Raw genomic sequence first — 27,450 nt, forward strand, 5'->3', positions numbered from 1 at the left:
CCAAAAAAAAAAAAGTTATGGTGCAGGCATATTGCGGTTGACGGTCAAGACACCGCAAAATCTCTACCTCTACAACAGAAAAAAACGGCCGCACGAGCTCCATCACGGTGGCGATGGACGTCTCACGGCAGAGGAGGTCGCTCCTCGACGACGCGACTGCTTTGGATCATCTGCCTGCCGAATTACTTGAAATTGTCAAGGACCAGACAGCTACCAAGATACTTGATGCTGTCTCAGAAGCCGCTCTCATCCCGCCACTTACAGACCGAATCTTTGTTCATTTCGAAGCGACTTTTCCAGATATCTGCGCCCGATGGATCCTCAACTCAGGCAGCGGACCACGGACTCTGAGGATTGCCTCAGCATTGGCCAGGATATTGCCCTTTGCGCCGTATCTGTCGACTTTCTTAGAGCAGCCCGCCACCGACGCTGCTTCGTCCGGCCACCCACCCCAACTTCACTTACCTTTGCCAGATCCCAATGCTGTGCTCCAACAATCAAACGAGGACAGACTTCTCGAGTATCTGGTTGCCATATGGAGGCTGGTCAGCTTTGATCTGAGGAGATTCGGCCGCCACATCTCACCCGCCTTCGTCCAGGGTCTCTTCACCCATGAGAGCAAACCAGTCAGATATGTTGCCATCCGCATATTCTGTCTGCTTCTTCACGCGTCCGACTACAAGCTCGAGGCTCTCATCAGGGAGCATGTCGGAGTTGATGCTGCTACAGTCGGTATTCTCGATGGCGCCTCGGTAGACTATGGCTTCTTGACGCTGCACGAACATGCGCGCGTCAAGATGGTCGTCGACCTTCGTCAGCGGGTAAAGGATAAGGCTTCAGAACTCAACGAAACTCCATTGGTGCAGAACCTGACCCCGTATGTGGTTCCCTACGGAGACGTTCTCCTCCCGCGCCCCTATGGACCGACCGGTGATCCTTCTAGCCTGGTCCTGACCGCCACCACCACGAGTAACTTGGAGCGTTTAGCTCACATGCTCCAAAATCCCGATCCTATCCTCTTGCACGGCCTACCGGGCGCCGGCAAGACTTCACTGGTCCATGACATTGCGCAACAACTGGGCATGTACTCTAGCATGGTGACACTTCACTTGAATGAACAGACAGATGCCAAGATGCTGATTGGCCTATACTCTACCGACTCGAAACCCGGCAGCTTCCAATGGCGCCCTGGCGTGTTGACTACCGCCGTCAAGGAAGGGAGATGGGTTCTGGTCGAAGACCTGGACCGGGCACCCACAGAGGTCTTGAGTACCCTTCTCCCCCTGATCGAGCGAAGGGAACTCCTCATTCCCAGTCGAGGAGAGAGGATACATGCCGCGAACACATTCCGCCTCTTCGCCACCCTGCGCACCTCGCGTGGAATGAATGGACGCGAAAACCTGCCCAGCATCGTGGGTATGCGCTTCTGGCAATCGATGCACACCCAGCAAATGACGGAACCTGAGCTGGAGGAGGTCGTCCTGAAGACCTATCCCATGCTCCGCAAGTTTGTGCCTGGCATCTTGGCTGTTTACAACCGCCTGTCTCGTCTGGGTCGCAACCCGTCATCTGGAGGGCGCAGTATAGTGGACCGACAGATCAGCTTGAGGGACCTGCTCAAGTGGTGCCGGCGTCTCAAGGAATGCCTCTCTGCCGCAGGGTCGACAACCGGCGACGAGTCCATCAGCGAGACAACGCGCGACTGGATGTTCATGGAAGCCCTGGACTGCTTTGTAGGAAGCTGCCCCGACGGCGAGATGGCCAAGAAGCTGGTCTACGCTATCGCCGAGGAAATGCACATGTCCCCAGAACGGGCGGACCATTACTTGAGTGCCTATATCCCACCACTTGAGGAGAATGATGCTCAGTTTAACATTGGCCGGGTGCACTTGCGAAAACAGAGGCTTTCGAGGATTCAAAAGTCAAAGCGGCCGTTCGCCAGTACCGCACATGCAAAGAAGCTTCTCGAGCAGATTGCCCAGGCCGTGAAGCTTAGCGAGCCAGTCCTGCTTGTTGGAGAGACTGGCATTGGCAAAACGACTGTTGTGCAGCAGCTGGCTGAGTCACTTGGGCACAGGCTGATCGCAGTGAACTTGTCGCAGCAGAGCGAGGTCGGTGATCTGCTCGGAGGGTTCAAGCCGGTCAATGTCCGGTCGCTGGCAATTCCTCTGAAGGAGGAGTTCGAGGACCTCTTTGCGGCCACCGGCATCTCCGTCTCCAAGAACCAGAAATACTTTGAGCAAGTCGGGAAATGCGTTGCCAAGGGACAATGGTCAAAGGTGTCCAAGCTGTGGAGAGAAGCGCCGAAAATGTTCAATAAGATCGTCCAGGACCTTGAGCGGGCGCAGGCGCAGCAGGACCAGCAGGACGAGTCCAGAGATGGCGATGTCCAGCCCGCGAAACGGCGAAAGACGCAGTCCAAGCTCCAGTCTCTGCTTGATCTGCGTCCCAGGTGGGACTCGTTTTCTCGTAAGCTTGAGCAGTTCGATGTCCAGATCTCGGGAGGAGCGAACAGCTTCGCCTTCAGCTTCATGGAAGGCAACCTGGTCAAGGCCGTGCGTAATGGAGACTGGGTCTTGCTGGATGAGATCAACCTGGCATCCCCAGATACGTTGGAGAGCATCGCAGACCTCTTGTCGGGCCCCAGCGAGCGACCTTCGATTCTTCTCTCGGAAACGGGCGAGATCGAGAAGATCGTTGCCCATCCCAACTTTCGCATATTCGGAGCTATGAATCCGGCGACTGACGTTGGCAAGCGGGATCTTCCCACCGGCATCAGGTCTCGATTTACTGAGCTCTACGTTCGAAGCCCCGACACTGATCTCAAGGACCTCCTCACCATTATCAAGACCTACCTAGGAAGCAGCAGTTCTAAGCACGACCAAGCCGCAGACGACATTGCGCGTCTGTACCTCAGCACAAAACGAATGGCGGAAGAGAGGCGTCTGGTCGACGGCGCAAATGAAGTGCCCCATTTCAGTCTCCGCACGCTGACCCGGGTGTTGAGCTATGTCAATAGCATTGGACCCCTGTACGGCTTGCGAAGAGCCCTATACGAGGGCTTCTCTATGGGATTTCTGACCCTCTTGGATCGAGACTCGGAGAAGATGCTCGTGCCGCTCATTCATCATTACCTCTTTGACAAGCAAGGGAACGCACAGTCGCTTTTGTCACAGGCCCCCAAGCATCCCAACGACGGGAAGCAATACGTAAAGTTCAAGAATAAGAACCGAGACCGACAGTATTGGCTGTTCCAGGGCAACGAGACCGTTGTGGAGAGAGATGACTATATCATCACGCCCTACGTCGAGCGCAACCTCCTCAATCTCGTCCGGGCGACATCCACAAGGCGCTTTCCTATTCTCATCCAAGGTCCGACCTCGGCGGGCAAGACTAGCATGATCGAATATCTTGCCAACTTTACAGGCAACAAGTTTGTCCGCATTAACAACCACGAGCACACTGATCTGCAAGAATACCTCGGAACCTACGTGTCTGGGCCGGATGGCAAGCTGCGGTTCCAAGAGGGCCTACTTGTCCAAGCTATGAGGCAAGGCCACTGGATTGTACTAGACGAGCTCAATTTGGCGCCGACCGACGTCCTCGAAGCCCTCAACCGCCTTTTGGATGACAACAGGGAGCTTCTCATACCTGAGACACAGGAGGTGGTCAAGCCACACGAGAATTTCATCCTCTTCGCCACACAAAACCCTCCTGGCCTCTACGGCGGACGCAAGGTTCTCTCTCGAGCGTTCCGAAACCGTTTCCTGGAGCTTCACTTTGACGATATCCCCGAGGATGAACTCGAATTTATTCTTCAGCAAAGAAGCCGCAACACTTCGCCTCCCGACTGTAGGCGTATCGTCACTGTGTACAAGGAGCTCTCACGCCTCCGCCAGACTAGCCGACTCTTTGAGCAGAAGGACAGTTTTGCAACTCTGCGTGACTTGTTCCGATGGGCACTTCGAGAAGCGGAGTCGAGAGAAGAGATTGCCTCTCATGGCTTCATGCTACTGGCAGAGAGGGTCCGCAACGAGGAGGAGCGGCTCGCGGTCAAGGATGTCATTGAGAAGGTTTTCAAGGTCAAGATCGATCCCCAGCAGCTTTACTCCGCTGAAGTGGCGCCGGAGCTGAGAGGCCTGAGCCGAAAGAAGAACAGTCAGGGGGTCGTGTGGACACACGCCATGCGGCGCCTTTATGTCCTCGTTTCCAGAGCGCTCAAGAACAATGAGCCTGTCCTTCTGGTGGGCGAGACTGGATGTGGCAAGACAACTGTGTGCCAACTGCTCGCCGAAGCCCTACACAAGGAATTGCACATTGTCAACGCGCATCAGAATACTGAGACTGGTGATCTCATTGGCTCCCAACGCCCTGTTCGCAACCGCGGGTCCATCTTGGATGCCGTGGACGTTGACTTGAAGCTCGTGCTGGGTCAGTTAGGTGTAGACCCCTCAGGAACTCTGGAGGATAGGCTCGGGAGGTACAAATCCCTTGACTCGGGGGCTCTCCATGATGTCCCTGATGCCGCCCGTGAGCGAATTGCCTCCAACGAGGCGAGAGGCAAGGCTCTGTTCGAATGGTCGGATGGTGCGCTTGTGGAGGCGATGAAGGACGGCCAGTTCTTCCTCCTGGATGAGATTTCACTAGCTGATGACTCGGTCCTGGAGAGACTCAACTCGGTCCTAGAGCCGCAGAGAACTCTTCTACTCGCCGAGAAGGGCATCGACAATTCCTTTGTCACCGCCACCAACGGCTTCCAGCTGTTTGCCACGATGAATCCTGGAGGTGACTTTGGAAAGAAGGAGTTGTCCCCGGCTTTGCGAAATCGCTTCACCGAAATCTGGGTCCCTCCGTTGTCTGAGGGTGATGACATTTATGATATTGTCCGGACAAAGCTAGCCGAGGGCTGCAAGGACTTGGTCGATGTGATTGTTCAATTTGCGTCCTGGTTCGGCGAGACTTTCCGGTCGATGTCCTCGACACGATTTTCTATTCGAGAGATCCTTGTCTGGGTGCAGTTTATCAACGCGTTCCAGTCCAAGGACCGCACTGCTGCATTGGTGCATGGCGCCTCGACAATATTCATCGACAGCATTGGCGCCAACCCCTCAGCCATTCTGGCTGGCGACGGCGAGACTATCCCTCAGCAGAGGCGCAGGTGCTTGGACCAACTTGGAAAGCTTGCAGGTCAGGATGTCACGACCATCTATCAAACCGAGCCGCAACTCGCCATGGATGAAAAGTCTCTTTCTATTGGAGACTTCACGATACCTAGGACTCCGGCCGCATCATCAGACCCGGGCTTCGCCTTCCATGCGCCTACGACAAGACTCAACGGCATGCGAATCCTTCGAGCTCTCCAGATGGGAAAGCCGATCCTGTTGGAAGGAAGCCCTGGTGTTGGCAAGACGACTCTAGTTGCCGCTCTGGCGCGTACTTGTGGTCAGCCCCTGACGAGAATCAATCTTTCAGATCAGACGGACCTGATGGATCTCTTTGGAACGGATGTGCCGGTTGAGGGTGCCGAGGCTGGCAATTTCGCTTGGAGAGATGCCCCATTCCTACAGGCAATGCAAAAGGGCGAGTGGGTGCTTCTCGATGAAATGAATCTGGCTTCCCAGACTGTACTGGAAGGTCTGAACGCTTGTTTGGATCATCGTGGAGAGGTGTACATCTCGGAGCTCGACCAGGTCTTCAAGCGTCACCCCGACTTTCGCCTCTTTGCGGCGCAGAATCCCCATCACCAAGGAGGCGGCCGCAAGGGTCTTCCAAGTTCCTTTGTGAACCGTTTCGTCGTTGTCTACGCCGACGTATTCACTGACGACGATCTGCAGCTTATTGCGGCCCACAACTTTCCGGAGGTTTCCACCGAGGTCATTACGCAGCTGATCCGATTCATTTCCCGAATCGAGCATGCTCTGGTCAATGAAAGATCGTTTGGCTCCCAGGGTGGTCCGTGGGAGTTCAACCTGCGTGATGTGCTGAGATGGCTACAGCTTCTGAGCTCTTCTGATGACCTTCTTAAGGCGGCCCGCATGGACAATTTCCTCGACCTTATCGTCCGACAACGTTTCCGTTCTGAGAGGGATCGCGAAGAAGTCGCCAAGTTGTTCGCCCAGACCGTTGGGTTTGAGCCTCAGACTCACAGCCTGTACCACAACATCAGCTCCCTGTCTGGGCAGGTTGGGCTGGCCCTGCTGAACCGGAATCTAGACCTCCAGCCGGAAAAGCTCCCGAATATTGACATCAAGTCTCGACTTCCGGAGCTTGAAACACTCATGATATGTGTCAAGAAGAACATTCCCTGTATATTGAGCAGCCCGTCAGGCCACGGGAAGTCAACTCTCTTAGAGCACGTTGCAGCCCTTGCCGGAAAGCCGCTGGTGGTGTTCCCCATGAATGCTGATATTGATACCATGGATCTCGTGGGTGGGTTTGAGCAGGCTGATCCCTTACGAGAGGTCAACGCAGCCTTTGTGGACCTCCGCGAGAATCTTCAAAAGTCCATCATGTCTCTCATGCCAGCCAAGGTTCCAGCCGAGGCTTTGAAGCTACTCTACCTCTTGGAAAACTTTACTGGGAACGTCGACACCATCTCTACGATCCGCTCGTCTATCGAAGCTCTAGCCGCTACAATCTCAATCGACTCTGAAGTAGGCAAGCTCCTGTCTTCGACACTTGAGCTTCTTAGCGGCCCACTCACACTTGCCAACCCACGTTTTGAGTGGTTGGACGGTGTGATCGTGAAGGCGCTCCAGGCTGGCCAGTGGCTCGTCCTTGACAATGCCAACATGTGCAATGCCTCCGTCTTGGACAGACTGAACTCTCTCCTCGAGCCGAATGGGTGCCTGAGCATCAACGAGCACTGCGAGCCTGGGGGCGAGCCAAGGATCATCATGCCCCATCCTGACTTTAGGATCTTCCTTACCGTGGACCCTCGGTATGGTGAGCTCTCCCGTGCCATGAGGAACCGTGCGGTTGAAATCTACATCCACTCTCCGCCGCCAGCAGTTGATCGTTGCTTTGGCCGGATCGCCCAAGTTGAGAGTGGGCTTCGGAGGTTCATGACCATGGAGAAGACTGCCAGCTTGTGCTCTTCAGCTGTACTATCCCGAGATGCTGTCGCTGTCTCCGCTGAGGCGCTCTCGATGGATGATCTCGGTCTTATCCAACGCTACGCCGACGATATTACCGGGCGCAAGTTCGAAGTTGAAGCAATTCAGGAGCTCTTGCCGAATCTTCTTGATTTCCTTCGTTCCCCAGACGGGTCGAAGAACATCAGTACTATCTCTGATTTGTATAGACAGCTTTCCGCATCTTTGGCTCCCGGTTTGTCTGGCTCGCAGGTAGGAAAACACCGTCCCTTCTTGACATATTGATTTGCTAACATGGCAATAGCCAATGCATCCCATGGTCAACGTGTTGACCGCGCAGCTACTCCCTGATCCTCAGCAAGCAGCGTGGCTCGGCGTACGATATGATTTCAGCTTGGATCTCCACCACATGTACCGGGTCATCGATGGATGCCGTCGCCAGGCTCAGGGACAAAAGATCAATACCCTCAACCGCCTACAGAGATCGCTCATGAAGGAAAGGGTTGCAGCCGTATCCAAGGACACCACAGCGAATCTCGCAACCTTCCTTTCTTCTGCCGCTGCGACCATGGTGGAATATCTCAATGCGGGACCTACATCTCTCGACTCGTGGAAGAATGCCTGTAGCTTGCTTCGGCTCCTCGAACGTTACTTGGAGCGCACAGTTTCTCTTGGTACTGCGGCCAATTTCGACGAGGCAAAGTTCCAGGCACACTTGGCGCATGGCACCGACGTTCTCCAGAGTCGCATCCAAGATGCTCCCGGTGACCGTGAAACCCTGCTACTCAGTGGAATCATGAATCAAATCAAGAGTGACTTTACCGCCGGGTTCAAGCTATCCACTGGCTTGAGCATGGGGCTATTGTGGAAGGCGCTGCGACCAATCCCATTTCGGGACGAGGCAGTTCTAAGAAGCGCTGTTGAACTCGAGCAGCTGGCCGCAAGATTTGATGATCTGCGATGGAGAACATCAGCATCCATCAGTGACCTTTGCAATGCCGCGGCGACTCTGGACAAGGCCTATGCCCTGGTCAAGACTGCGAGTGTATCTACCGAGGACCTGGTCAAGGCTCTCACGTCAGAGATTGAGAAACTCGAGGAACACATCGGCATTGAGTCTCCCGAAACTAAACCATTCTTTTCCGAGGACTTTGAACGCCTGAGACAGATCTCCTTGCTTGGATCTTCTGGCTCAGCCAGCCCCAACTCCCAGGCTAGCCGCGATCTGTTGATGCTGTCCGACGTGCCCACCAAGAAGAGTATGGTCATTGGCAATGCAGGTGAGACTGCGGCTCCCTTGCAATCGATCAGTGCACTCGCCTGCCAGGGCCAGTATGCTTGGGATGGAAAGTTCACCACGTCCCTGTGGTCCAAGCTTAAAAACTTGGGGTCCGTCAGCCTCAACTCCCTGGCATTGCTCGAGACGGAGCTGCCTAGACTGGGTCGTCATTTGGCCGCATTGACAGCCGATATCGTCAACGATCCGCTCCTGAAGCTTAATGGCATCTTGCTCCAACTCTTGCTTGAGGTATTTGGTGCCCATGGCTCAAATTTGAGGGCCCTGGCTGCTGAGGCTTATGCCGAGGCGGTGGAACTCGCTTCTCGAGGCTCTGCACCGGTAGCTGGCCTGTTCAGCCTGCCGTCAGTCACACGCCTGCTTGACAACATTGAGGCGCCTCACCTTCGCGAGGTGGCGACGGCTAACTTCATCCCCGCTATTGTGTCTATTGCGGCAGCTCCATATGCTGCTGATGGGTTGACCCACTTCTCACCGCTGGCCTGGAATCATTTCAGTCTCGGAGCTCTGAAGCTGTATGTTCCGGACAGGGTATTTGATCCTCAGATACGGCCTCAGATGGAGCGAGAGTTTTTCGAGGATGTTCAATCTCATCTGGACGGGAAAATACAGGTTCTGCGGGCTTTCGAGATTGGTTTCACCGGACAGGATACCAACGCTCGTGTGGAGCTTCTCCAGGAAGAAGTAATGCGTCTCGGCCCGCTCCCCCAGGCTGTCCAGCCTGTCTTTAGGCCCGAGACGTCTGAGCTCGGAAGGCTTCATGCCGAGTTTTCCAATATCTTGAAGGCTGCCGAGAGCGTAGACCTGCCCCCAGGGCAACAGTCACTGGGCTCCATATTTGCCCCAGATCAAGACCAGCTCCAGCTTGTGAGGGAGAACATTCAGCGGCTGATAGACCGACTTTCAACTCGATACGAGGCATATCAGGATATGACTCAGCCCACAATTGGTCTTCTGAGGTGTCTCCTCGTGGGACTATCACTTTGCGATGCTGTCTCGTGCCACTCCGTCTCATCCGACACCACGCAACTCCTGGCTGCAGCACCTTTTCTCGGTGGTTCGCCCTGGGATCCTAGCGTATCCCCCAGCACGGCAAAGAACTTTGAGTTCCTCAATCTCATGAGTTTGGCCGTGGCCGTCGACGGAATTGACAACTTGGAGCCTGCTACTAGGGACTCCATCTTTGAGTGCTTCCATTTCTTCTACAATGATTGGAGTACGAAGCTCGAGGCTGACCGGAAGGCGGAGGCGGCCAATACTAGCCTCTACCGCTTCCGTGGCTCGGCTGAGGACGAAGAGGAACTTGATGAAGAAGAGTTCAATGAACTGTTTCCCGACTACGAAGGGGAAGTCTCTGGCAATTCAGCCACAAGCAAGCGCGATCAGGTTCGCGACACCTCTGTCAAGGTAGCCCAAGCTCACAGGAAGCTCTTCCTGAGCCCTCAAGAACCATCGACAGCCATTTCCGAGCTGTGTCGAGCTGTTGCGCAACGGGTCGCGGACGAGACCGAGAAGCACGAGTACATTGACCGTAGTCTGAACCGCAAAATGCTATCGGCGGACCTTGTGCTCCTCAACGAGAAGATGGACATGCTCACATCGCCCGACGTTGGCAAGTCGTACAATTTCTACGTGAGCGAGAACTTGGCTGAGGCCAGGCTTCTCGTCTCCCTGGCCAACAAGATCAAGCAACGTTTCCGCGAGCTGCAGCAGGTCGATGAAATCGGCCACATGCAGCCCCTGGCTGACGTGATTATGTCCTGCGACAAGCTCTTGGAACTCACCCATACTGAGCCTCTGGCAAAGATCCTGCCAAAGGTTGAGCAGCTGCATGCCTTCGTTTACGAATGGCAATTTGGTGGCTGGGCTAGCCGGGTCCATTCCGTTCTCGAGCTTCACAATGCGCTGACAGATACTGTTATTCGCTGGCGCCGGCTCGAGTTGTCGACGTGGGCCAAGCTATTTGACATGGAACAGAAGAAGTGTGAAGAGGACGCTTCTTCTTGGTGGTTCATCGCCTACCAAGTCGTCGTCGCCGTTCCCCTTGTTATGGTGGAATCCGCCTCTGAGCTCCGTACCTATGCTGTTGAGCTGATCCAGAACCTCGAGCTCTATTTCTCGACATCCATCGTCGGCCAGTTCAGCTCCCGTCTTGTGCTGCTCAGGCAGCTTCGCAACCATCTCCGAGTATTGGTTAAAGACTATCCGAACCTCGATATCATCCAGCACTCAGTGACAAACTTTATCGACTTCTACGCCCGATATGAGATGACCGCCACGGAAACTATTACCAAGGGTCGGGCACCTATTGACAAGAAAATGAAGGATGTCCTGCTCATGGCTAGCTGGAAAGACACTAATATCAATGCTCTGCGCGAGAGCGCTCGCAAGTCTCACCAGAAGCTTTTCCGGCTTGTCAGGAAGTTCCGTGGCGTCTTGGGCCAGGAGATGAAGACTATCATCAAACAAGGTCTCCCTGATGAGCAAGTCTGTGACCAGAGCGAACAGACCCATGAAGGGGTTGTTATCAGCGACCCCGATCCCGCTGCAACGAAGCAGCTAGCACAAGTTCTCCCAACATGGCTGGAAAGCAACAGGCGTCTTGCCAACGCGCCCAAGACCGTGTCGATCATGTCACGGATGGCCCAGATTCCTGAACTTGCCACCGATATCCCATCAACCATCGACAGCTTTGTGTCAAGCCTGAGCAACTCCATGGCAGAGCTGCGCAAGGAGACCCCCCCTTTCCTGACTGATGACAACAAGGACCAAGTCAAGTTCCTAAAGACAAGGAAGCGCAAGCTATTCGCGGACACGCTGAAGGACTTGAAGCAGATGGGTCTGCGGTACAATCTCTCCCAGCACCGACTAGCAGAGCAAGAGTCTCTTGCAGTCGCTCTAGTATCGGCTGCACCAATCGACTTTGCCCAAAGTGCTGCCATTGACGCCTCCCAATACTACCTGCACAAGGTTCTCGACATGGCACCCAAGATCAGAGACTCTGCGCGGGATCACTCGGAGGAACTGACTAGCGCTGAAATGACGAGGAGCATTGGTTTCGTCGAGGGTATGATTCACATGCTCCTTAGTCAACGACGGAGACTTTCCTCGGCTTCCAAAGCCTGGTCATTGCTGCAGAGGTCCGTGTGCCAACTACGAGCTATTGGCGACACCAAAGAAAAGCAGTCGCTTTCTCGAAGCTCGGCACGCAACAACTGGAGCCAAGTGTTGCCATGGCTCACCCAAGTCATCAACTTCGCTATTAAGCTGGTTGGGATGCACGGGAGGCTCGGGGAGACGAGTCACGAAGACGTGGTTAAGCGGCTCCAATCATGGATGGAGAAATTCCGCGATCATTGTTCTAAATGGCAAGCTCTTGGGCAGCTTCCGGACAGCATTACCTCGTCAGCTCACGCGGAAGTCGAGACGGGCATCTCGACTGATCGACAATCGTTTGTGGCCGCCCTTGATCAGATGATCTCAGGTCGACCCGAAATTGCCTTCATTCTCGATGAGGTAAGACGGTGGTCCCATGTTGAGAACGTCCAGCTCGAACCCGCCCAGCCGACGCTCGACTTTGCGGGCTTCGCTGGGATGGTGTCTAGGCTCTGCGACAAAGTCCTTGTCGCCACTGAGGCCGCAAGAAAAGCAGGCCAAGATATCCCGAGAAATGTGGAGGATCCTGGTTGGCTATCCAACCACGACGATGCTTTCTCCTTGATGGTGAAGCAGCTCCACATGAGAGATGTTACTCGGAACATTGTCAACTGCGTGAATACCCTGGAGCAGGTCGACATGACGAGTCCCGGGGCAAGCTTGGCCGTCATGGGTGTTGCTAACCTGGCTACACCTATTCTCGAGCAGTTTACTGTCATGTGCCGACAATCTGTCAGCCGCCTACTCGACATTCACCGTGCCACGGGACACATGGCATTCCAACTGACAAAGACCTTTGCGCAAATCTCGACTGAAGGATTCTGCACGCCTCAGGAGAAGTCGGATGAGACATCTAAAGATTCTGGTAACGTTGAATCTGGTACCGGTCTCGGGGATGGCGAGGGTGCCGAGGATATAAGCAAGGACATCCAGCAGGACGAGGACCTCACAGAGCTGGCTCAAGAAGCCAACAAAGAGGAGAAGGGAGACATTGAAGACGAGAAGGACGCAGTTGACATGGCAGACGAGGAGCTCGAGGGCGAGATGGGTAGCGTCAACGGCGAGGAGGAGGAAGAAGGCTCCAAGAACGGCGATGAGGAGGAGGAAGAAAAGGAAATGGATGAGGAAGCAGGAGATGTGGACGACCTGGACCCTACGGCTGTGGATGAGAAGATGTGGGATGGAGATGATGAGGACAAGGCGGACAAGGACCAGCAAGGAGACAAATCCAAGGGCCAGAAGACGGACGATGAGCAGCTGGCTACGGAGGAAGAGTCGAAGCAAGAAGAAGCGGAGAAGGATGCCAACCAGGACGAGGCGAATGAGCCAGATTCTGAGGAGGCCGAGGCTGAGCAGGAAGACGTTAAGGCTCAAGAGGAGCTGAACAAGCAGGAGCAAACTGCTCAAGAAGATGACGCCCTCGCTCTCCCCGATGACATGGAGCTAGACTTTGATGATCACGAGTCAGCATCGTCTGATGACGAGGAAATGAACGCTCTGTCAGATGTGGAGGAAGAGCAGCCGCCAGAGGAGCAGGAGGCGGGACGGGACGAGGAGGAGGAAGATGCACCTGGCGACAGTGCTGCACAGGAGCAGGAGGAAGAGGGCATGGAAGAGGAGACGAAGGAGGAGCCGGAGGAAGAGGCCCCCGGTGGGCTGGAAGACGAGATCCAGGAGGACCCCAAGGCTGAGGAGGAGGAGGAGGGGCTCGAAGAGAGCAAGGATGAAGCACCTCCACCAAACGACAACTCAACTGCCGACAAGGACAACACTGCTCCTAGCGACGTTAAGAGCTCGGGTCAAGATCAGTCCGGCGAGGCTATGGACCTGGATGACGAGTTCCAGGATAGCGCCGCCCAGAAGGAAGAGGGCGAGATGGGGCAAGGAGCAGATGACCAAGACGCCGCGGCAGGGAACCAGGGCTCGACTTCGCAGGCCAAGGATCAGCAAGACACCCAGGAGCAGGATCAAAACAAGGAGGAGAGCGACGCGGCCCGGAGCGACCCATTCAAGAAGCTAGGCGACGCTCTCGAGAGGTGGCATCGACAGCAGAGCGACATTAAGGAGGCCAACTCCGAAGATGCCGCCGAGCAGAAGAACCAGCCCGATGCTGACCAAGGCCGACGGGAGTTTGAGCATCTGCAGAACGACGATGCAGCACCTGATACACAGGCCATGGGTACTGCGGACGACGAAGAGGTCCAGCCCATCGACGAGGCCATGGCCATCGATGAAGAGAAGCAGGATCCAACCAGCCGGCTGATGGAGGAAGACAAGGAGGAGCCCGCAGCCGAGGTGCCCGACCAGGCTGAGGAACGGGAGGCGGCCGAGGCGCCGGAAAAGGAATCCAAGGACAAGGATCAGGACGAGGCACGGTCAGGTGTGCAGACGCGACAGGGCAACTACCAGAGAGATCAGACGCCGGAGGAAGAAGAGGAGGTGCAGATGGGCGACGTGGACAAGGACGAGGACTCGACAATTGAAGAAACATCGACACAGCTCGAGACGACGCACATCTCGAGCGGGCAACGAGAGCTCCGGGATTTTGGGGAGTGCATGCAGCAGTGGGGCGAGTTCCAGAGCAAGACTCACGGGCTGTCGCTGTCTCTAACATCCCAGCTGCGGCTCATCCTCACGCCGTCTCAGTCGACCAAGCTATCCGGGTCGTTCCGCACGGGCAAACGGCTGAACATCAAGCGCATCATCCCGTACATTGCGTCGAGCTACAAGCGGGACAAGATCTGGATGCGACGGGCGATCCCGACCAAGCGAACGTACCAGATCCTGCTCTGCGTGGACGACAGCAGGAGCATGGGCGAGTCGTCTTCGGGGACGCTGGCGATGGAATCGCTCGTCATGGTGTCACGGTCACTCACGATGCTCGAGGCCGGGCAGGTGGGCGTGGTCGGGTTCGGCAGCGACGTCTTCACGGCGCACAACCTCACGGATCCGTTCGCGGCGGACGCGGGGGCCAAGGTGCTGCAGAACTTCAGCTTTGCGCAGGACCGCACGGACATTGCTCAGCTCATCAGGCAGACGATTGACACGTTCCGCGCGGCCCGGCAGCAGTCGGCAGGCAACTCTGACCTCTGGCAGCTAGCGCTGATCCTTTCGGACGGGCTGACGCCGTCGTCGGCGCACGACGAGATCCGGCGGCTGCTCCGGGAGGCGATGGAGGAGCGCATCATGGTCGTCTTCATCATCATGGACGACACGGGCAACAAGAAGGGCGACAGCGTGCTGGAGCTCAAGGAGGCCAAGTTTGTGAGCGAGGGCGGCGAGAGCAGGGTGGTGATTGAGCGGTACCTGGACACGTTCCCGTTCCAGTACTATCTGATTGTGCATCAGCTAGAGGAGCTGCCGAGCGCGCTGGCGGGACTACTGAGGACATGGTTCGCCGAGGTCAGCGCGTGATGGACTCATGACGGGCTCGTGATGGCCTCGTGATGGCCTCGTGATGGCCTCGTGATGGCCTCGTGATGGGGTCAAAGACTCATAAAAAGGGGGTGGTGGGGGGGCAAGGCGTTCAGGCGTGGGGTGGGATAAAATCATAGACAGGATGGGTTCCTTTTTTTTTTTCTCACTTATTCCAATCAATTACGAGTACAGATCTCTTTTATTAGAATTGCGAACCGTTAGATCGCCTGCATGTCATCCTTTCCCCAGCTTGATTGCTTTTTTTGCGAGTCTGTGACCCGGCATTTTTACCGGTCGGATGTGAGCCGGGCGTTTCTCCCCGGTCATCTTTGGTAGCTAGCCTCATCGAGTCATGATTCATCTGGCCTACCCTGGAGGCCCCCCACAGCCCACTCTAGGGTTATATCTGGGGTCAATTCAACTGGCCACCACTGCCATGGCGTGTGTTACTGACATCACTGGTCGCCGTCCTCCATCGCCTCAACCCCGATTCGCACCATTGACTGCTCCCAGCTGCTCAGGAGAGATAACCCCTGAAACCCCATCCAGGATCGCACACTTTTGTTATGTGGACAGCCACCTGTCGAGCTCTCATCCCTCGCCCATCAAGCTTCACCGCCGCCGCCATCCCACTCAAGGCCCCCACGTCCGTCGCAGCGCGGCCTCTTCTGGGACCCTCGATCCAACAGCGCGCCACCATGGCCGCCAGCAGCAACCAGGCGCAGTCTCTGCGCATGCGTGAGTGTTCCCCCCCCCTTCCCCAGGGCAAGCAAGCAAGCAATTGCTTCTTCGAGGAACTCTTCGAGGAACCGGTTCTTCGGGGAATAATAAGCTCTGGGACTGACTAGTGGCCGCAGGGAACCCCGCCATCTTGTGAGTGAGCCTCATGAGTCGATGAGAGAGATCATCTCTCATCTCCATCGTGGAACCAAAAGTCAATCAAGCCATCTCTGACCCTCCTTCCCGTGATTCAGCGTCTGCGATATGCAGGAGAAGTTCCAAGCCGCAATCCACGAGTTTGACAAGATGTGAGCCGACCTCTCGCTCCCTCCCCTTTCTGCCTGCCTCACCGCCATCACCTACCTCATCACCATCACCACCACCATCACCACCACCACCATCGCCGCCCACCACCACTGACTGACCCCCTCCTCTACCACCAGCGTCCTCACCACCCAGAAGCTCCTCGCCTTCGCCAAACACTTCTCCATCCCCGTCCACGCCACCACCCAGACCGTCGCCAAGCTCGGCCCCACCGTCCCCTCGCTGGCCGCCCTCCTCCCCAGCGAGCCCCACGACAAGACCAAGTTCTCCATGTACATCCCCGCCATCGCCAGCGCCCTCCCGCCAGCCTCGGCCAGCGTCGCCCTCGTCGGCATCGAGAGCCACATCTGCATCACCCAGACGGCCCTGGACCTGCGCGACGCCGGCCACCGCGTCTACGTCGTCGCCGACGCCGTCAGCAGCTGCAACAGCGCAGAGGTCCTCGTCGCCCTCGACCGCCTGCGCGCCGAGCCGGGCGTCACCGTCACCACCAGCGAGAGCTGGATGTACGAGTGCGTCGGCGACGCCTCCCACCCGGGCTTCAGGGGCCTGATTGGCCTCGTCAAGGGCGCTTCAGCTGATACCAAGACCGCGCTGGGGTCCCTGCCGCCCAAGATGTGAAACAGCCTGCTTGTAGCACTCTAATAATAGTACTGGTAGCCTTTTGGGTTTGGTTTGCCAGAAAAGTATACCAAGTACGGATACGGATACGTACATACACAACATATAAGAAGTGGTGCGGTCCATATCATCATCCCTTTTGAGACAAGTTTTCTCTCTCTCTCTCTCTCTCTCTTGTATTTTGCGTGAGCATAACCCACCGACTGCTCTGAGCGTCTAATCTTGTTTTTTGACCCGTTGATACTACTATAATGACCAAGCTGCGACAGCTCATCCTCCTCTAGCGCTTCTAGGCCTCTGCCGCGTCACTGTTTCACCAAGGAAAAAACAAAATTATTACCCCCAGGCAGCTTACAGGACCGACGACTCCGTCTCCTGCCCGTTCACTGGGCAGCTGCCGATGTCTTGGGCTTCCCGGGTGGCGTCATCCAGGAGAACGCCGAAGCTCCGCCCACGGGGTTCGTCGTCCGAGGTAGCGTTTGAGCGTTGCGACTGTCGCGGCTCGTGTGCTGGCTGGATGATTTCGCCTCGGAGCCCGCGCTGGCGCTGCGCTTCCCCTCCCAGCGGCTACCTCCTCCCTGCGGGCCTTGGTCCCCTCCGATGCCCGCCTGGCTCTTGCGTCGGCCCTCGCTTCCGGATTTTGCCGGCGCCGGCGGCGGCTCGTACGACGACCCCGTTCTCGCTGATGACGACGACTTTTGCGGCTTCAGTATTTTCATACTGCGGCCTCCGCGTGCGGCTGGTTGATAGCCGCTGAGCGGGCCCGTCTCTCGCTGCCCATCGGCTCCGGTGCCACTCCCGTGGCGCCACGAGCCCCAGATTCCTGCCCCCGAGCCCTGGCGACTTGCCTCCGAGGTGACGGACCCATCCCGGGCAGATTCCGACTCATTCCTCGGCTTGCTCGACTTGTCGCTGTCCAGCCCGTTATCAGACGTGCTTGCTGCCCCCGGTGGGTTGAGTGACCCCTGGGATACTGCCACTGGGGAGGCTGGTCTACTTTGCCGATCCTCTTCCGCGTCGTCGGTAGTTTGGGGTCGGATATCCAGTGAATCATTGGGGCCTGGGGTTGCCTCCCCAAGGATGAATGGGGCTGCGTTGGCGTTCAACTTCGGCTTCTCGCGCACCATGCTGGCCGTGGTGATGTGTCGGAAGACAGAGTCATCCTCCGGACGGACGAACGGCACACGGATTCGGGACCGATCGTCCGCATACAGCACCATGGTATTTCTAGAGAACAAAACATCGGCCGAGTGGGCTCTCAGCGCATCACTGCCAATGTAGATGCGGATACCTGGGGTCTCTCCGGGGACAACCGCCCCATCCGTACCGGTGACCTCGAAAAGAACAGTCATTGAGGGTACAGAACGTTCGGGGCTTGATGATCGGCTGCTGTGCTGGATGACCACAGCTTCTGCGAAGTAGACGTTGAGGCGGACGCGACATGTGCCATCCACGTCCCGCTGTATCTCGCCCGACAGGTTCAGATCCTTCATCAGGGAGTAGTCTACAGTGGACTTTTGAGAGCCTGTGCAAATGTCTGCATACAACAAGGTTGCATGGGCGTAGTTGGTCGTGAGCCAGCACCGCACTATGGATGGCACAGTCCCGAGGATGTAAAATGACGCCGGAGGCCCTGGGATGTCTAGATCCGAATCATCGTCGTCCTCCACCGCAAAATTCGTATCCAGGCCGAGACTGCTTGCCCTACCTGATGCGACAGAGTGATGGGAATGCACAGAGTGGCCGGCGGAGCTGTGTCTGCCGTCCGACTTGTGCGAGAGTGACCGCTCCATCATGAGACCACTGCCGGGACGTGCAGGCCCAAAGTCCCCAGAATGCCGGCTATTGTGACCAGCCCAGCTAGATCCGTGCAGAGCACTCTCATCGAAGCGAACGCTATTGGCCCTGGAAGCAGCGCCACGTCGAGCTGGCTCTTCTTCTGCCGGACCCAACTGCAGCGAGCCAAGAAGCTGCTCACCCTGCTCGTCCAGATCGTCGAACACGTCGTTTTGGGGGACGGGGCCTAATTTGAGGTTAGAACAGGGAGAAGAAGTGGTCAGAGGGGGTCCATCATACCATGCTGGGGTGTGCCACTGAGTACGCCGGGGAATGGCGAGTTCCAGACCGACTTCAGGGCGGCATCGTCCGCCTGACGCTTCTCCAAACGTGTGATGCGCTCCGCATGATTGCTTTGTGTGTACTGAACCTGCTTCACTTCCATCTGTAGGTTGTACAGATCTTCAGGTGCGATGCCGAACCGCGGATCCATGCCCACTTCGCGACGCTGAATCCGGGGGCGAGAAGTCTCCACGAGCTCGTTCAGGCGGGGGAAAGGGGGGTCGTGCAAGAGCGATTGGCCGGGATTGGGGAAGAGGAAGGCGGTGGTGAATTATCGCTAGGCGTCGAGGTGCAGCCAAGTATGACAAATTTCCCATGGATTTCAGGATGGCGGAGGGTTCGTATAGGTCATATATCAGGCTCCACTGATTGACTTGCAAACGGCTCGTGCGACCTTGATCCCCAGGGTCATCAGTTCACGAGGTATGCCTGCGCCCACGGCATTGCCCAGCAAGGACCGCGAGGTCGCTTGGCATGAACGGCGCGCTGCCAGGAATACCGCCCGGTGACCGCGCGTCCGTCGGTGGTAATCACGGGGCGATGTCGATATTGTGACGAGTGACGAATGGTCTGTGGTCTGCCGGGGATGCTGGGTCGAGGGAAATAGCGCGGCTCCGAACTTGTGAATAGGGCGGCGGTTTCTCGTGCTTCGTATGACGACAGTGTCTTGAAATGGAGCCAACGGGGGAGAGTCGGGTATGTCGGCCGGCTGGATGGGGGACCGCTTTGTGGTAGACGGTAGGAAGACTGTGGCGGATATTGATAGTCGAGGGAGCTGTAGGGACGCGGTGGAATAGCAAGCCAAAGGGTATCGAAAGGGAAGGAAGGAAGGGATCGCAGGTGGGTGGTGGTCGTCGTTTTGGGTCGGTGATGCACGGCACTGTGGGACTCGGCGGGAGGGCCGTGCTCGTGAATAATTTGCAGGGAACGGGGTAGGGCGAGATGGCTCGAGGGGAACAGCTCTTTCTGCCTCTGTATTGTAGGTGACTGAGGGTGAGTGGATTTGCGCGATTGAAGTGGCTGAGGAGTGGTGTTGAAGGGAGGAGAGCTGGTATGCTTGTTGAGGAGGAGGATCAGCTCCAGGTCGACCATCCGTGCTTGGGCAGAGGGAGTCGACCTGTTGGTGGAGAGCGCCTGGGCGGGACGAATGCAGTACCTACCATGGAGTACCGTACTACTCCGTACTAAGGTACCTGCCTAAGTCAGCGGCCCGCAAGCTGGGCTTGGGGGCAATGGGGTGCATATGGACAGCATGCTGCAGGCGCCACCGCAATGGACGACGGGGCTTCGGGAGCCAATTACAGTGGGTTGGTCCCTGTAGTACCAGTCTATTGGACTCTTTGCGCATCACGGAAAGCTGCCGTTCAAGTTTCATTCAGAACATCAAGAATACTTATATACTGCAGACTCTATTGTTCGGTGTATCCGCATACGATGAGTATTCCATCTAGCGTATAGCAAACCGCCTGTCTGAGATCAGCTCTTCGCCTCCGCTTGGGGGCCGAAGATGGAGCTCCAGTGCGGGTACACGAAACCAGAGTCGAGAGGCAAGCCCTCCCACTCCTTTTCAATATGCGGCCGGATAGTCTCGTAAAAGACTTCGTAGGCATGGCCATTCATGTGCAGTGCGTCAGGAAGAAGCGTGTCCAGGCCACCAGACTTTCCGTTCTCGGGGCATCCCAGCCACGGACCGTCGGGCTGGTAGTCGTCTTTTGCCATGGCAATCGCCTCGTCCATGATGGCCTTCCACAGGTCGATGAGCACGACTCCTGGGTTCTCCCGCACCACCTCCCGCACCTTCTCCGCGTAGGATGCGGTGGTGGCAGAAGTTCGTCTCGTCGACGGATAACCTCCCTCCCTGTCGAGGATAGCATGCTTCAGTTCGTCTACAGGTGGTGGGGTGACAAGCAGTATCTTGGGCTTGTCCTCCTTGATCCGGGGGTGGTTGATGATCTTGACCAGGTTCTCCTTGTACTCATCTATGGGAACATGTTGGCTTGTGGGAGAATAGGGGAGCACAGCGTCGTTGGCTCCGATCAAGAGCGCCTTTGCCATGGGTAAGCGATTGCACTCCTAGTGAGCTAGACTGGGGCAGCTTACAAGATACTTTATCTTTGGCGAGGATGCTGAGGCGGGTGGGAAAACGTGGTCGATATAGGTGAGGAGGTTCCTGGTATTGTATCCGCCACAGCCCCGGTTGATGACATCCATCCTCCGCGCGCAGACTGCCCATGGCCATGGTTAGCCTTTCATATGCTCATAAGTAGTAGATGCAAGCGGCTTGGACGTACGTTGCTGAAGTTTGGCTTGGAGGGAGAATCCATCTTGGATCTCTATGCAGTTGTTGAAGAGCGAATCGCCAAGGAGCACAAACTGGGGGTAGCTGGTCTGGAGGGGTTGCATCAGCATGGTCTAAATGGCGCAAGGTAAGGTTGCTCACAGCCATGTTTCCTAAGCAGCTTTGAGAAGGGGGAGGAAGTAATGAGTTGGAGCTCCCCTACTCGAGAAAAGAGAATGAAAGGAAAATGAAGGGAGAACGAAGGGAGTGAGTAAGTGAAGACAAAGATAATATGATCAGTGAGATCAGCGAGTGGGATCGCTTCTGAGAGGGTCTGCCAAGTCAGCCATGGTGGGGTCAAGAGTAGGGTGGTGAGTGTTCGTGCCACAATGTGGTTGAATGGGAGGCGTACTTCGGCTAAATCTGATAAGCAAAACCGAAATAATATAGATGTAATTTCCCCATTTGCATTGGTGAAACCGACTGAAGTGAATTTCTAGATTGTTGGCCTACGAATGTGTAAATAGTAATACTAGGTACGGATACTTGGGTACATGATGTTGGACGGCGAAGTGGGTGGGGGGTCTTAACCGTCGTACTGGTGCTTGCTTGCTTGCTTTAGGTGGTCTTATCGATAAACAGTCTCCAGCAAAAAATTTCCCATCCAGAACTTCACACGACTGTTCGTCGCAATTCCGCCTCAACGCCCACACCCTGCCACCTTTCACCTGACGACTACCAACGACCCTGGGCAGAGTCGACAGCCATGGCAACCTCGCTCGCCGCGCAGTTGGCGCAGGTTGCTGCCAAATCGAAGTCGACCCTCAATGTCAAGGCCCAGAAGGCTGCCCACTCCAAGTCGCTGATCTGGGAGCCCCAAGTCGCCGCCTCCCAGAGCTACCAGTCCCTCTACACCACATGCCACCAAGGCTTCGAGGAGCTCTGCCAGCTCGATGCTCGATTTGCGCGCTTCCAGTCCACCATCTTCAGCGACGAAAGCCAGAACCAAGACCGCACCCAACTCACCAAGGCCGAGAACGAGGAGCTGGACCGCCAGATCGATGCCTTTTTGCGCCTAGTTGGCACCCGGCTGAGGCTCATGCCCGCCATCAAGGCCATTGAGTGGCTGATACGTCGTTTCCGGTGAGATTGAGAATGCACCCTTCTACCATGGCGCCAACGACGACGGCTAACATGTCCCAGAATTCATGAGGAAAACACTGCCGCCCTCATCAAGACCTTCCTCCCCTACCACTCCATACCCGCTTTCGCGACTCTTCTGTCAATTCTTCCTCCCAGGATCCCCCACGAATTCCGCTTCCTCGACCCCTACATCCGATCCCTCAAGTCGCCTCCTCGATCTGTCCTCGTCCATCAGGCGGTGCACCACCCCGGGTTTTTGACACTCGTGTCCGAGTACACTCTCGAGTCATGCCGCATGCAGTATCAGCATCCGGCCCTGATTTCCTTCTGGGGAACCCTCACCACCGAGGCGATCAACGGCATCCTGGACCGGACGAGATCCGGCCGTGCCGCCGTGCAGAAGGAGAACGATGTGGCCCTGCTCCATCGCCTAGGTCCCATCTTCGCCGACTCCCTTGTTATGAAGAAGGTCCCGACGCTGCAGATCGCCTCGTATATGGCGCTCTCCATCTTCATCTCCAAGGGGAACCTTGAGGATGTGGCCGTGACCGCCTTTATGGAGCAGACCGTGCACGGTTGGTCCAACGAGACGATCCGCCCTGGACTGGTTTGCTTGGCCATCATGGCACAGCATCGCTCTGCAAAACAGATGAGCGGCAAGGTTACCAAGGCGCTGCTCAAGGTTTCCGAAATCGGCAACTTGCTCGTCGAGATTGGTCAGGAGCGCAGGGTCGACAAGCTCGCGAATGGGCTGTGTCTGGCCTTGATCGAACGCTTCACCAAGAAGGGCGATTCTCGTGGCCTCCCCACCATCATGGCCATTCTGGGTAGCCGGATCCTCAAGGACAAGCAAATAGCCGTCATTTTCAAGTCTCTGCTTTTGACGGCCCTCAAGCTTGACGACAACAACGACGCGAATGGAGCTCTCCGACGAGAGCTAGGGTCCGCCCTGATTTCGCTATCCCAGATATCGGGTCCCTCTGGCGATATCATACAGTCTGTCATCCAGGAGGTAGACTTTGACATTGAGGAGCTGGAAATGAAGCTGGACCTCTCCTTTAGGTCCCGGAAGCTTCCTGGTGCACAGGATGATGCCGACATGGCCAATGGCGACAACGAGCCCGCGGCCCCCAGAGACCTGGGAGCGGCCATCGAGGAACTCTCGAAACGCAAAGAGTCTCTGTCGCCGTGCCTGCTACCTCAGCCCAAGGAGATCTTCGACGAGTTCAGCCACCTATTCTTCTCTATTGTGTCGGAACAGACGCAGAACCCCTCTCTCATGGACAAATTCGATTCTGTCCCGAAATTAAATCGCACGACGGCACTCAAAGATTGCACATACTGTAGTTTCTTTGTTCGGATATGGTGCGGGCCTTATCCGGCTCTCGCGCGAGTTGCGGCTTTGGATATGGTCAAGAATCGTCTCAAGTCTGAGGATGAGGTCACAGTGGATATGCAGGCGCTGATTCCGTACTGCATCTCTGCCCTGGGAGACCCATCCAGACGTGTTCGCCAAGCCGCTGCTGCCCTCATGACCGTTCTCGCCAATACGTATTCGGCGGCCACCTTGAAGGGGACTAGCACTTGGGGCGCCGGGAGCCTGTATGGGGAGTCTAGCGAACTCACTGCGGTCAGCCCGGAGCTGGCGGCAAAGCTGGTGCATCTACAGATTCTCTCTGCGCTCGAGGAGTGCATCATGGACTCGGCGCACATCTCGGCCATTGTTGCCTCCCTCATCGCCACTGGAAAGTACCACACTACACCAGACCCGAGCATTGAGAAGAAGGACCACATGTCACAATCGGCTAGGTCTGCCTTGCTGTCATTTTTCGCCGCCCACACCGTTTCAACCCCGATGCTCCTGGTCAAGGATAGGCTACTGAAGGCTCTCAACGAAGCCCGAGGGGTCTCCAGCACCAGCCGCACCAAGGTCCTGCTTCCTGCGCTTCAGTGGTGGGCGGGCTTATCAAAGGAGGAGGCTGCCAGACGCTGTGCAACAGAACATTTAGATATGGCTACGCTGGACTCGCGCTTTGTCGACATCATTGTGGCCAATGATGTACCGGGCCTAGAGTACGTTTTCGAGTTCCTGCAGGATTCGACAAAACGGGACAGAGATGGTCTGGTGGGAGCCATATTTTCTCGCATCAGGAAAATGTGGCCATCCTTAAAGGACGAGGTTAAATTTATGGTCGCGGAGCAGCTTCTCAAACTCTCTCAGGAGGATGGGCCCGCTGATAACGATGACGCCTTCGTACCCGGAGAGGCTGCGGATCTGCTTAGGAACATTCCCCTGACGACCGACATCTTGTCGTCCTTCCTTGACTCCATCAAGACCGGGACGAAGATGGTCACCGAACCTCCGCCAAACAAGCGACGCCGAACCAGCTCAACCGAGGGCAACCGTGGCATGATCACGCAGGCGAGCCCCGAGTTGAGCCAGGCATTGAGGAGAATCACATTTGTGCTTCAGCTTGTCGAGAACTCGGAGCCAGTCACCCACCCCGAGCTTCTTGACGGCCTCTTCACGGCACTGGCAGAGCTTCAACACTTTAGGACAGTTGTGGGCTCGGAGCTCGGATACCTCCAGAATCTCATCCTGCGCAGTCTCTTGGCCATGATGCCCGCCTACAAGGCCGACAAGAGCCTCAAGATTTCCGCATCTGGCGGCTACGGCGATCTTCTCGTTAACTGCATCCAGAAGTCATCCAGCCCCGTGGTCCAGAACGCTGCCCTGCTGCTGATTGCGAGCTTTGCCACCACTGCGCCCAACCTGGTTCTTCACAGCGTCATGCCCATCTTCACCTTCATGGGTACTTCTGTTCTGCGCCAGAGCGACGACTACTCGGCCCATGTGGTCTCCCAGACCGTCAAGGAGGTTGTGCCTCCGCTCATTGCTTCCCTCCGGCAGGGCAAGAAGAGCCCCGTCGCTGGGGCTTCCGAGATCCTGGTCAGCTTTACGACAGCTTACGAACATATCCCTGCTCACAGGCGCACCGATCTGTTCCTGGCGCTCGTTGAGACGCTAGGTCCATCAGAGTTCCTCTATGCTATTGTCAGTATGCTTGTGGATCGGTATGGTCCCAGTGATGCTCTTCTGCAGTTTGTTGTGGATCTATTGAGCCATTTCAAGCTCCAGGTTCAGCTGGAGACACTCGTCAAGCTTTTGGACCTCATCTCCGACCTCTTCCGCCCCAAGCCCGACATCTCCTTTGTGCTGCTTGGCATCAGCGAGGATGGCGATAAGGACGTGGAACAGATTGCACTTCGCCAGCTGTCGGCATTCCCTACCTTCCTGTCAGGAAAGAGCCTCCGGGAACAGATCCAGGAGCTGGTTGACCAGGATGATATGGAAGCCTCAGAAGTTCGAGCTCTGTACTCGAGCCTGCTCGAGAATATCCTCCTGCTTGCTGAGACGGTCAAGGGCAACAAGAACCTCCATATTCGCTGCGGCGCGGCCCTGTCCAATCTGCTCAACCTGCTCTCGATCGGAGAGTTCATCAAGGCCGTCGAGAATCTCCTGGATCGACCCGACATGGGTCTCCGCCACAAGGTCCTCCGTGCGCTCGAGGTCAGGGTGGACAAGGAGAGCAACACGGATGAGGCTTCACGCAATGTGCTGCTGGCCTTCCTGCCACAGCTCACAGCTGCCATCAGGGAGTCGCCTGATATTCGCTACAAGCACACCGCGGTTACCTGCGTCGACAAGATTGCTGAGAAGTACGGCAAGAAGGACATTGAAGCCGTTGTCGCCGCTGCCTCTACCATCGCGGGCGAGCACTGCCTTGGCCAAGATGAGAGGCGCCTCCGTGTCATGGCTCTGCTGTGCCTGACATCTCTGGTCGATGTTCTGCAGGATGCCGTTGTGCCTGTGCTGCCGATTGCCATTCCCCGAGCGGTTGCGTACCTAAACGACAGCATCCAGGGCGAAGAACCGGACGAACAGCTTCATTCGGCTTGCTACGGATTGTTCAGCTCTCTGGCTGAGCATCTGCCGTACATGCTTTCGACCTACCTTGACCGGATCCTGGAGATATCGAATATCTCCGCCGAGGCCAGGCTCAGCGATGAAGCCAAGGAGAGCCGCCTCAGCTGCCTGCAGTTCTTTGCAAAGCAGCTTGAGGCCAAGGAGATCTTGACCGCCCTGGACAGGAACTGGGACAGCGCGATGTCGGCCGGTTTCAGCGTGAGTTGCCTCGACATGATTTTTGATTTCGGAATTTCGATGGCTAATATTACTGTGCAGGCTGTTGACGAGTACCTGGACATTCTGGGTCTTGCCATCGACAAGCACTCCAAGGCAAACATCTCCAAGAATTCGGCGCTTCTGGCTGGCATTCTCACCAAGATTCTCGACCTCCGGAGGCTGAAGCACAGCAGCCAGGAAGCCAATGAAGCCTCGTTGCGCCGGGTCAGCACCATTGAGGCGAGCCTGAACGAGAAGGCCCTCAAGATGATCTACAAGCTAAACGACGCGTCATTCCGCCCCGTCTTCCTCCAGATTGTCGAGTGGACTGGAACTGGCCTGCCCAAGAGTGACAAGTCCGGCCGTGCTCTCCGGCAGTACAGCGTCTACGGCTTCCTGGAGGCATTTTTCGACAACCTCAAGTCCATCGTCACCAACTACGCCACGTACATTGTGGACGATGCCGTCAAGATCCTCCAGTCCGCTAACCCCAAGAGCAGCGAGCAGCGCCAGCTCTGGGCGCGCGTCATCTCCACGCTTACCAGGACCTTTGAGCACGACCAGGATGGCTTCTGGCAGGCGCCGGCCCATTTTGGAGCCATCGCACCCGTGCTGATGGAGCAGTTCCTGCACGCGCCCACCGTGGACGTCCAGGCGGATCTGGTGCCGGCCGTGGTGGAGCTCGCGGCCGCCACGACGGACTCGCAGGCGCACCAGAAGGAGCTCAATTCGGCGCTCCTGGGCCACCTTAAGTCGGAGAACAAGGCGGTGCGGCTGGCGGCTGTCAAGTGCGAGCAGGCGCTCACCGACCGGCTGGGAGAGGAATGGCTGTCGATGCTGCACGAGATGCTGCCGAGGATCAGCGAGCTGCAAGAGGACGACGACGAGGAGGTCGAGCGTGAGACGCATAGGTGGATTGTCAAGATTGAGGGAGCGCTGGGAGAGAGTTTGGATGCCATGTTGCAATAGACTTAGTTATTTATCGGTTCAGACCCTGGAGTCTACAAAAGGGTCATATTTATCCATGGGGGATAGCATCCGTGGAAAGTCAACAAATACATGTGTCAAGAAGAAGCCCACCATCTCGCCCACTGTC

General features: G+C 56.4%; 5 protein-coding genes across 5 annotated transcripts; 3 read left to right on the top strand and 2 right to left on the bottom strand.

Annotated features, from left to right (window-relative positions):
• Window positions 1-113: 113 nt before the first annotated feature.
• On the top strand, window positions 114-14,961 carry MDN1_1 (AAA family ATPase midasin; the record flags this gene model as incomplete). Its single annotated transcript, XM_083190170.1, has 2 exons — window positions 114-7,346; window positions 7,399-14,961. 2 exons carry the CDS (start codon window positions 114-116, stop codon window positions 14,959-14,961), a joined length of 14,796 nt encoding a protein of 4,931 aa, XP_083054029.1.
• Window positions 14,962-15,662: 701 nt separating this feature from the next.
• On the top strand, window positions 15,663-16,629 carry ACO1O0_000674 (uncharacterized protein; the record flags this gene model as incomplete). The annotated part of the gene is made up of 3 exons (XM_083190171.1): window positions 15,663-15,702; window positions 15,968-15,992; window positions 16,128-16,629. The coding sequence occupies 3 exons, from the start codon at window positions 15,663-15,665 to the stop codon at window positions 16,627-16,629; spliced, it is 567 nt and encodes a 188-aa protein (XP_083054030.1).
• A 383-nt stretch (window positions 16,630-17,012) lies between these two features.
• On the bottom strand, window positions 17,013-18,898 carry ACO1O0_000675 (uncharacterized protein; the record flags this gene model as incomplete). The annotated part of the gene is made up of 2 exons (XM_083190172.1): window positions 17,013-18,652; window positions 18,706-18,898. 2 exons carry the CDS (start codon window positions 18,896-18,898, stop codon window positions 17,013-17,015), a joined length of 1,833 nt encoding a protein of 610 aa, XP_083054031.1.
• Window positions 18,899-20,223: 1,325 nt separating this feature from the next.
• ACO1O0_000676 (SGNH hydrolase-type esterase domain-containing protein) lies at window positions 20,224-21,193 on the bottom strand (the record flags this gene model as incomplete). The annotated part of the gene is made up of 4 exons (XM_083190173.1): window positions 20,224-20,820; window positions 20,848-20,972; window positions 21,039-21,135; window positions 21,188-21,193. The coding sequence occupies 4 exons, from the start codon at window positions 21,191-21,193 to the stop codon at window positions 20,224-20,226; spliced, it is 825 nt and encodes a 274-aa protein (XP_083054032.1).
• Window positions 21,194-21,791: 598 nt separating this feature from the next.
• UTP10 (snoRNA-binding rRNA-processing protein UTP10) lies at window positions 21,792-27,323 on the top strand (the record flags this gene model as incomplete). Its single annotated transcript, XM_083190174.1, has 3 exons — window positions 21,792-22,168; window positions 22,229-26,354; window positions 26,415-27,323. The coding sequence occupies 3 exons, from the start codon at window positions 21,792-21,794 to the stop codon at window positions 27,321-27,323; spliced, it is 5,412 nt and encodes a 1,803-aa protein (XP_083054033.1).
• Between the last annotated feature and the right edge of the window lie 127 nt (window positions 27,324-27,450).

This window comes from Amphichorda felina (assembly GCF_050947745.1).
Source record: "Amphichorda felina strain 45539 chromosome Unknown scaffold_1, whole genome shotgun sequence".
Classification (NCBI taxonomy): domain Eukaryota; kingdom Fungi; phylum Ascomycota; class Sordariomycetes; order Hypocreales; family Bionectriaceae; genus Amphichorda; species Amphichorda felina.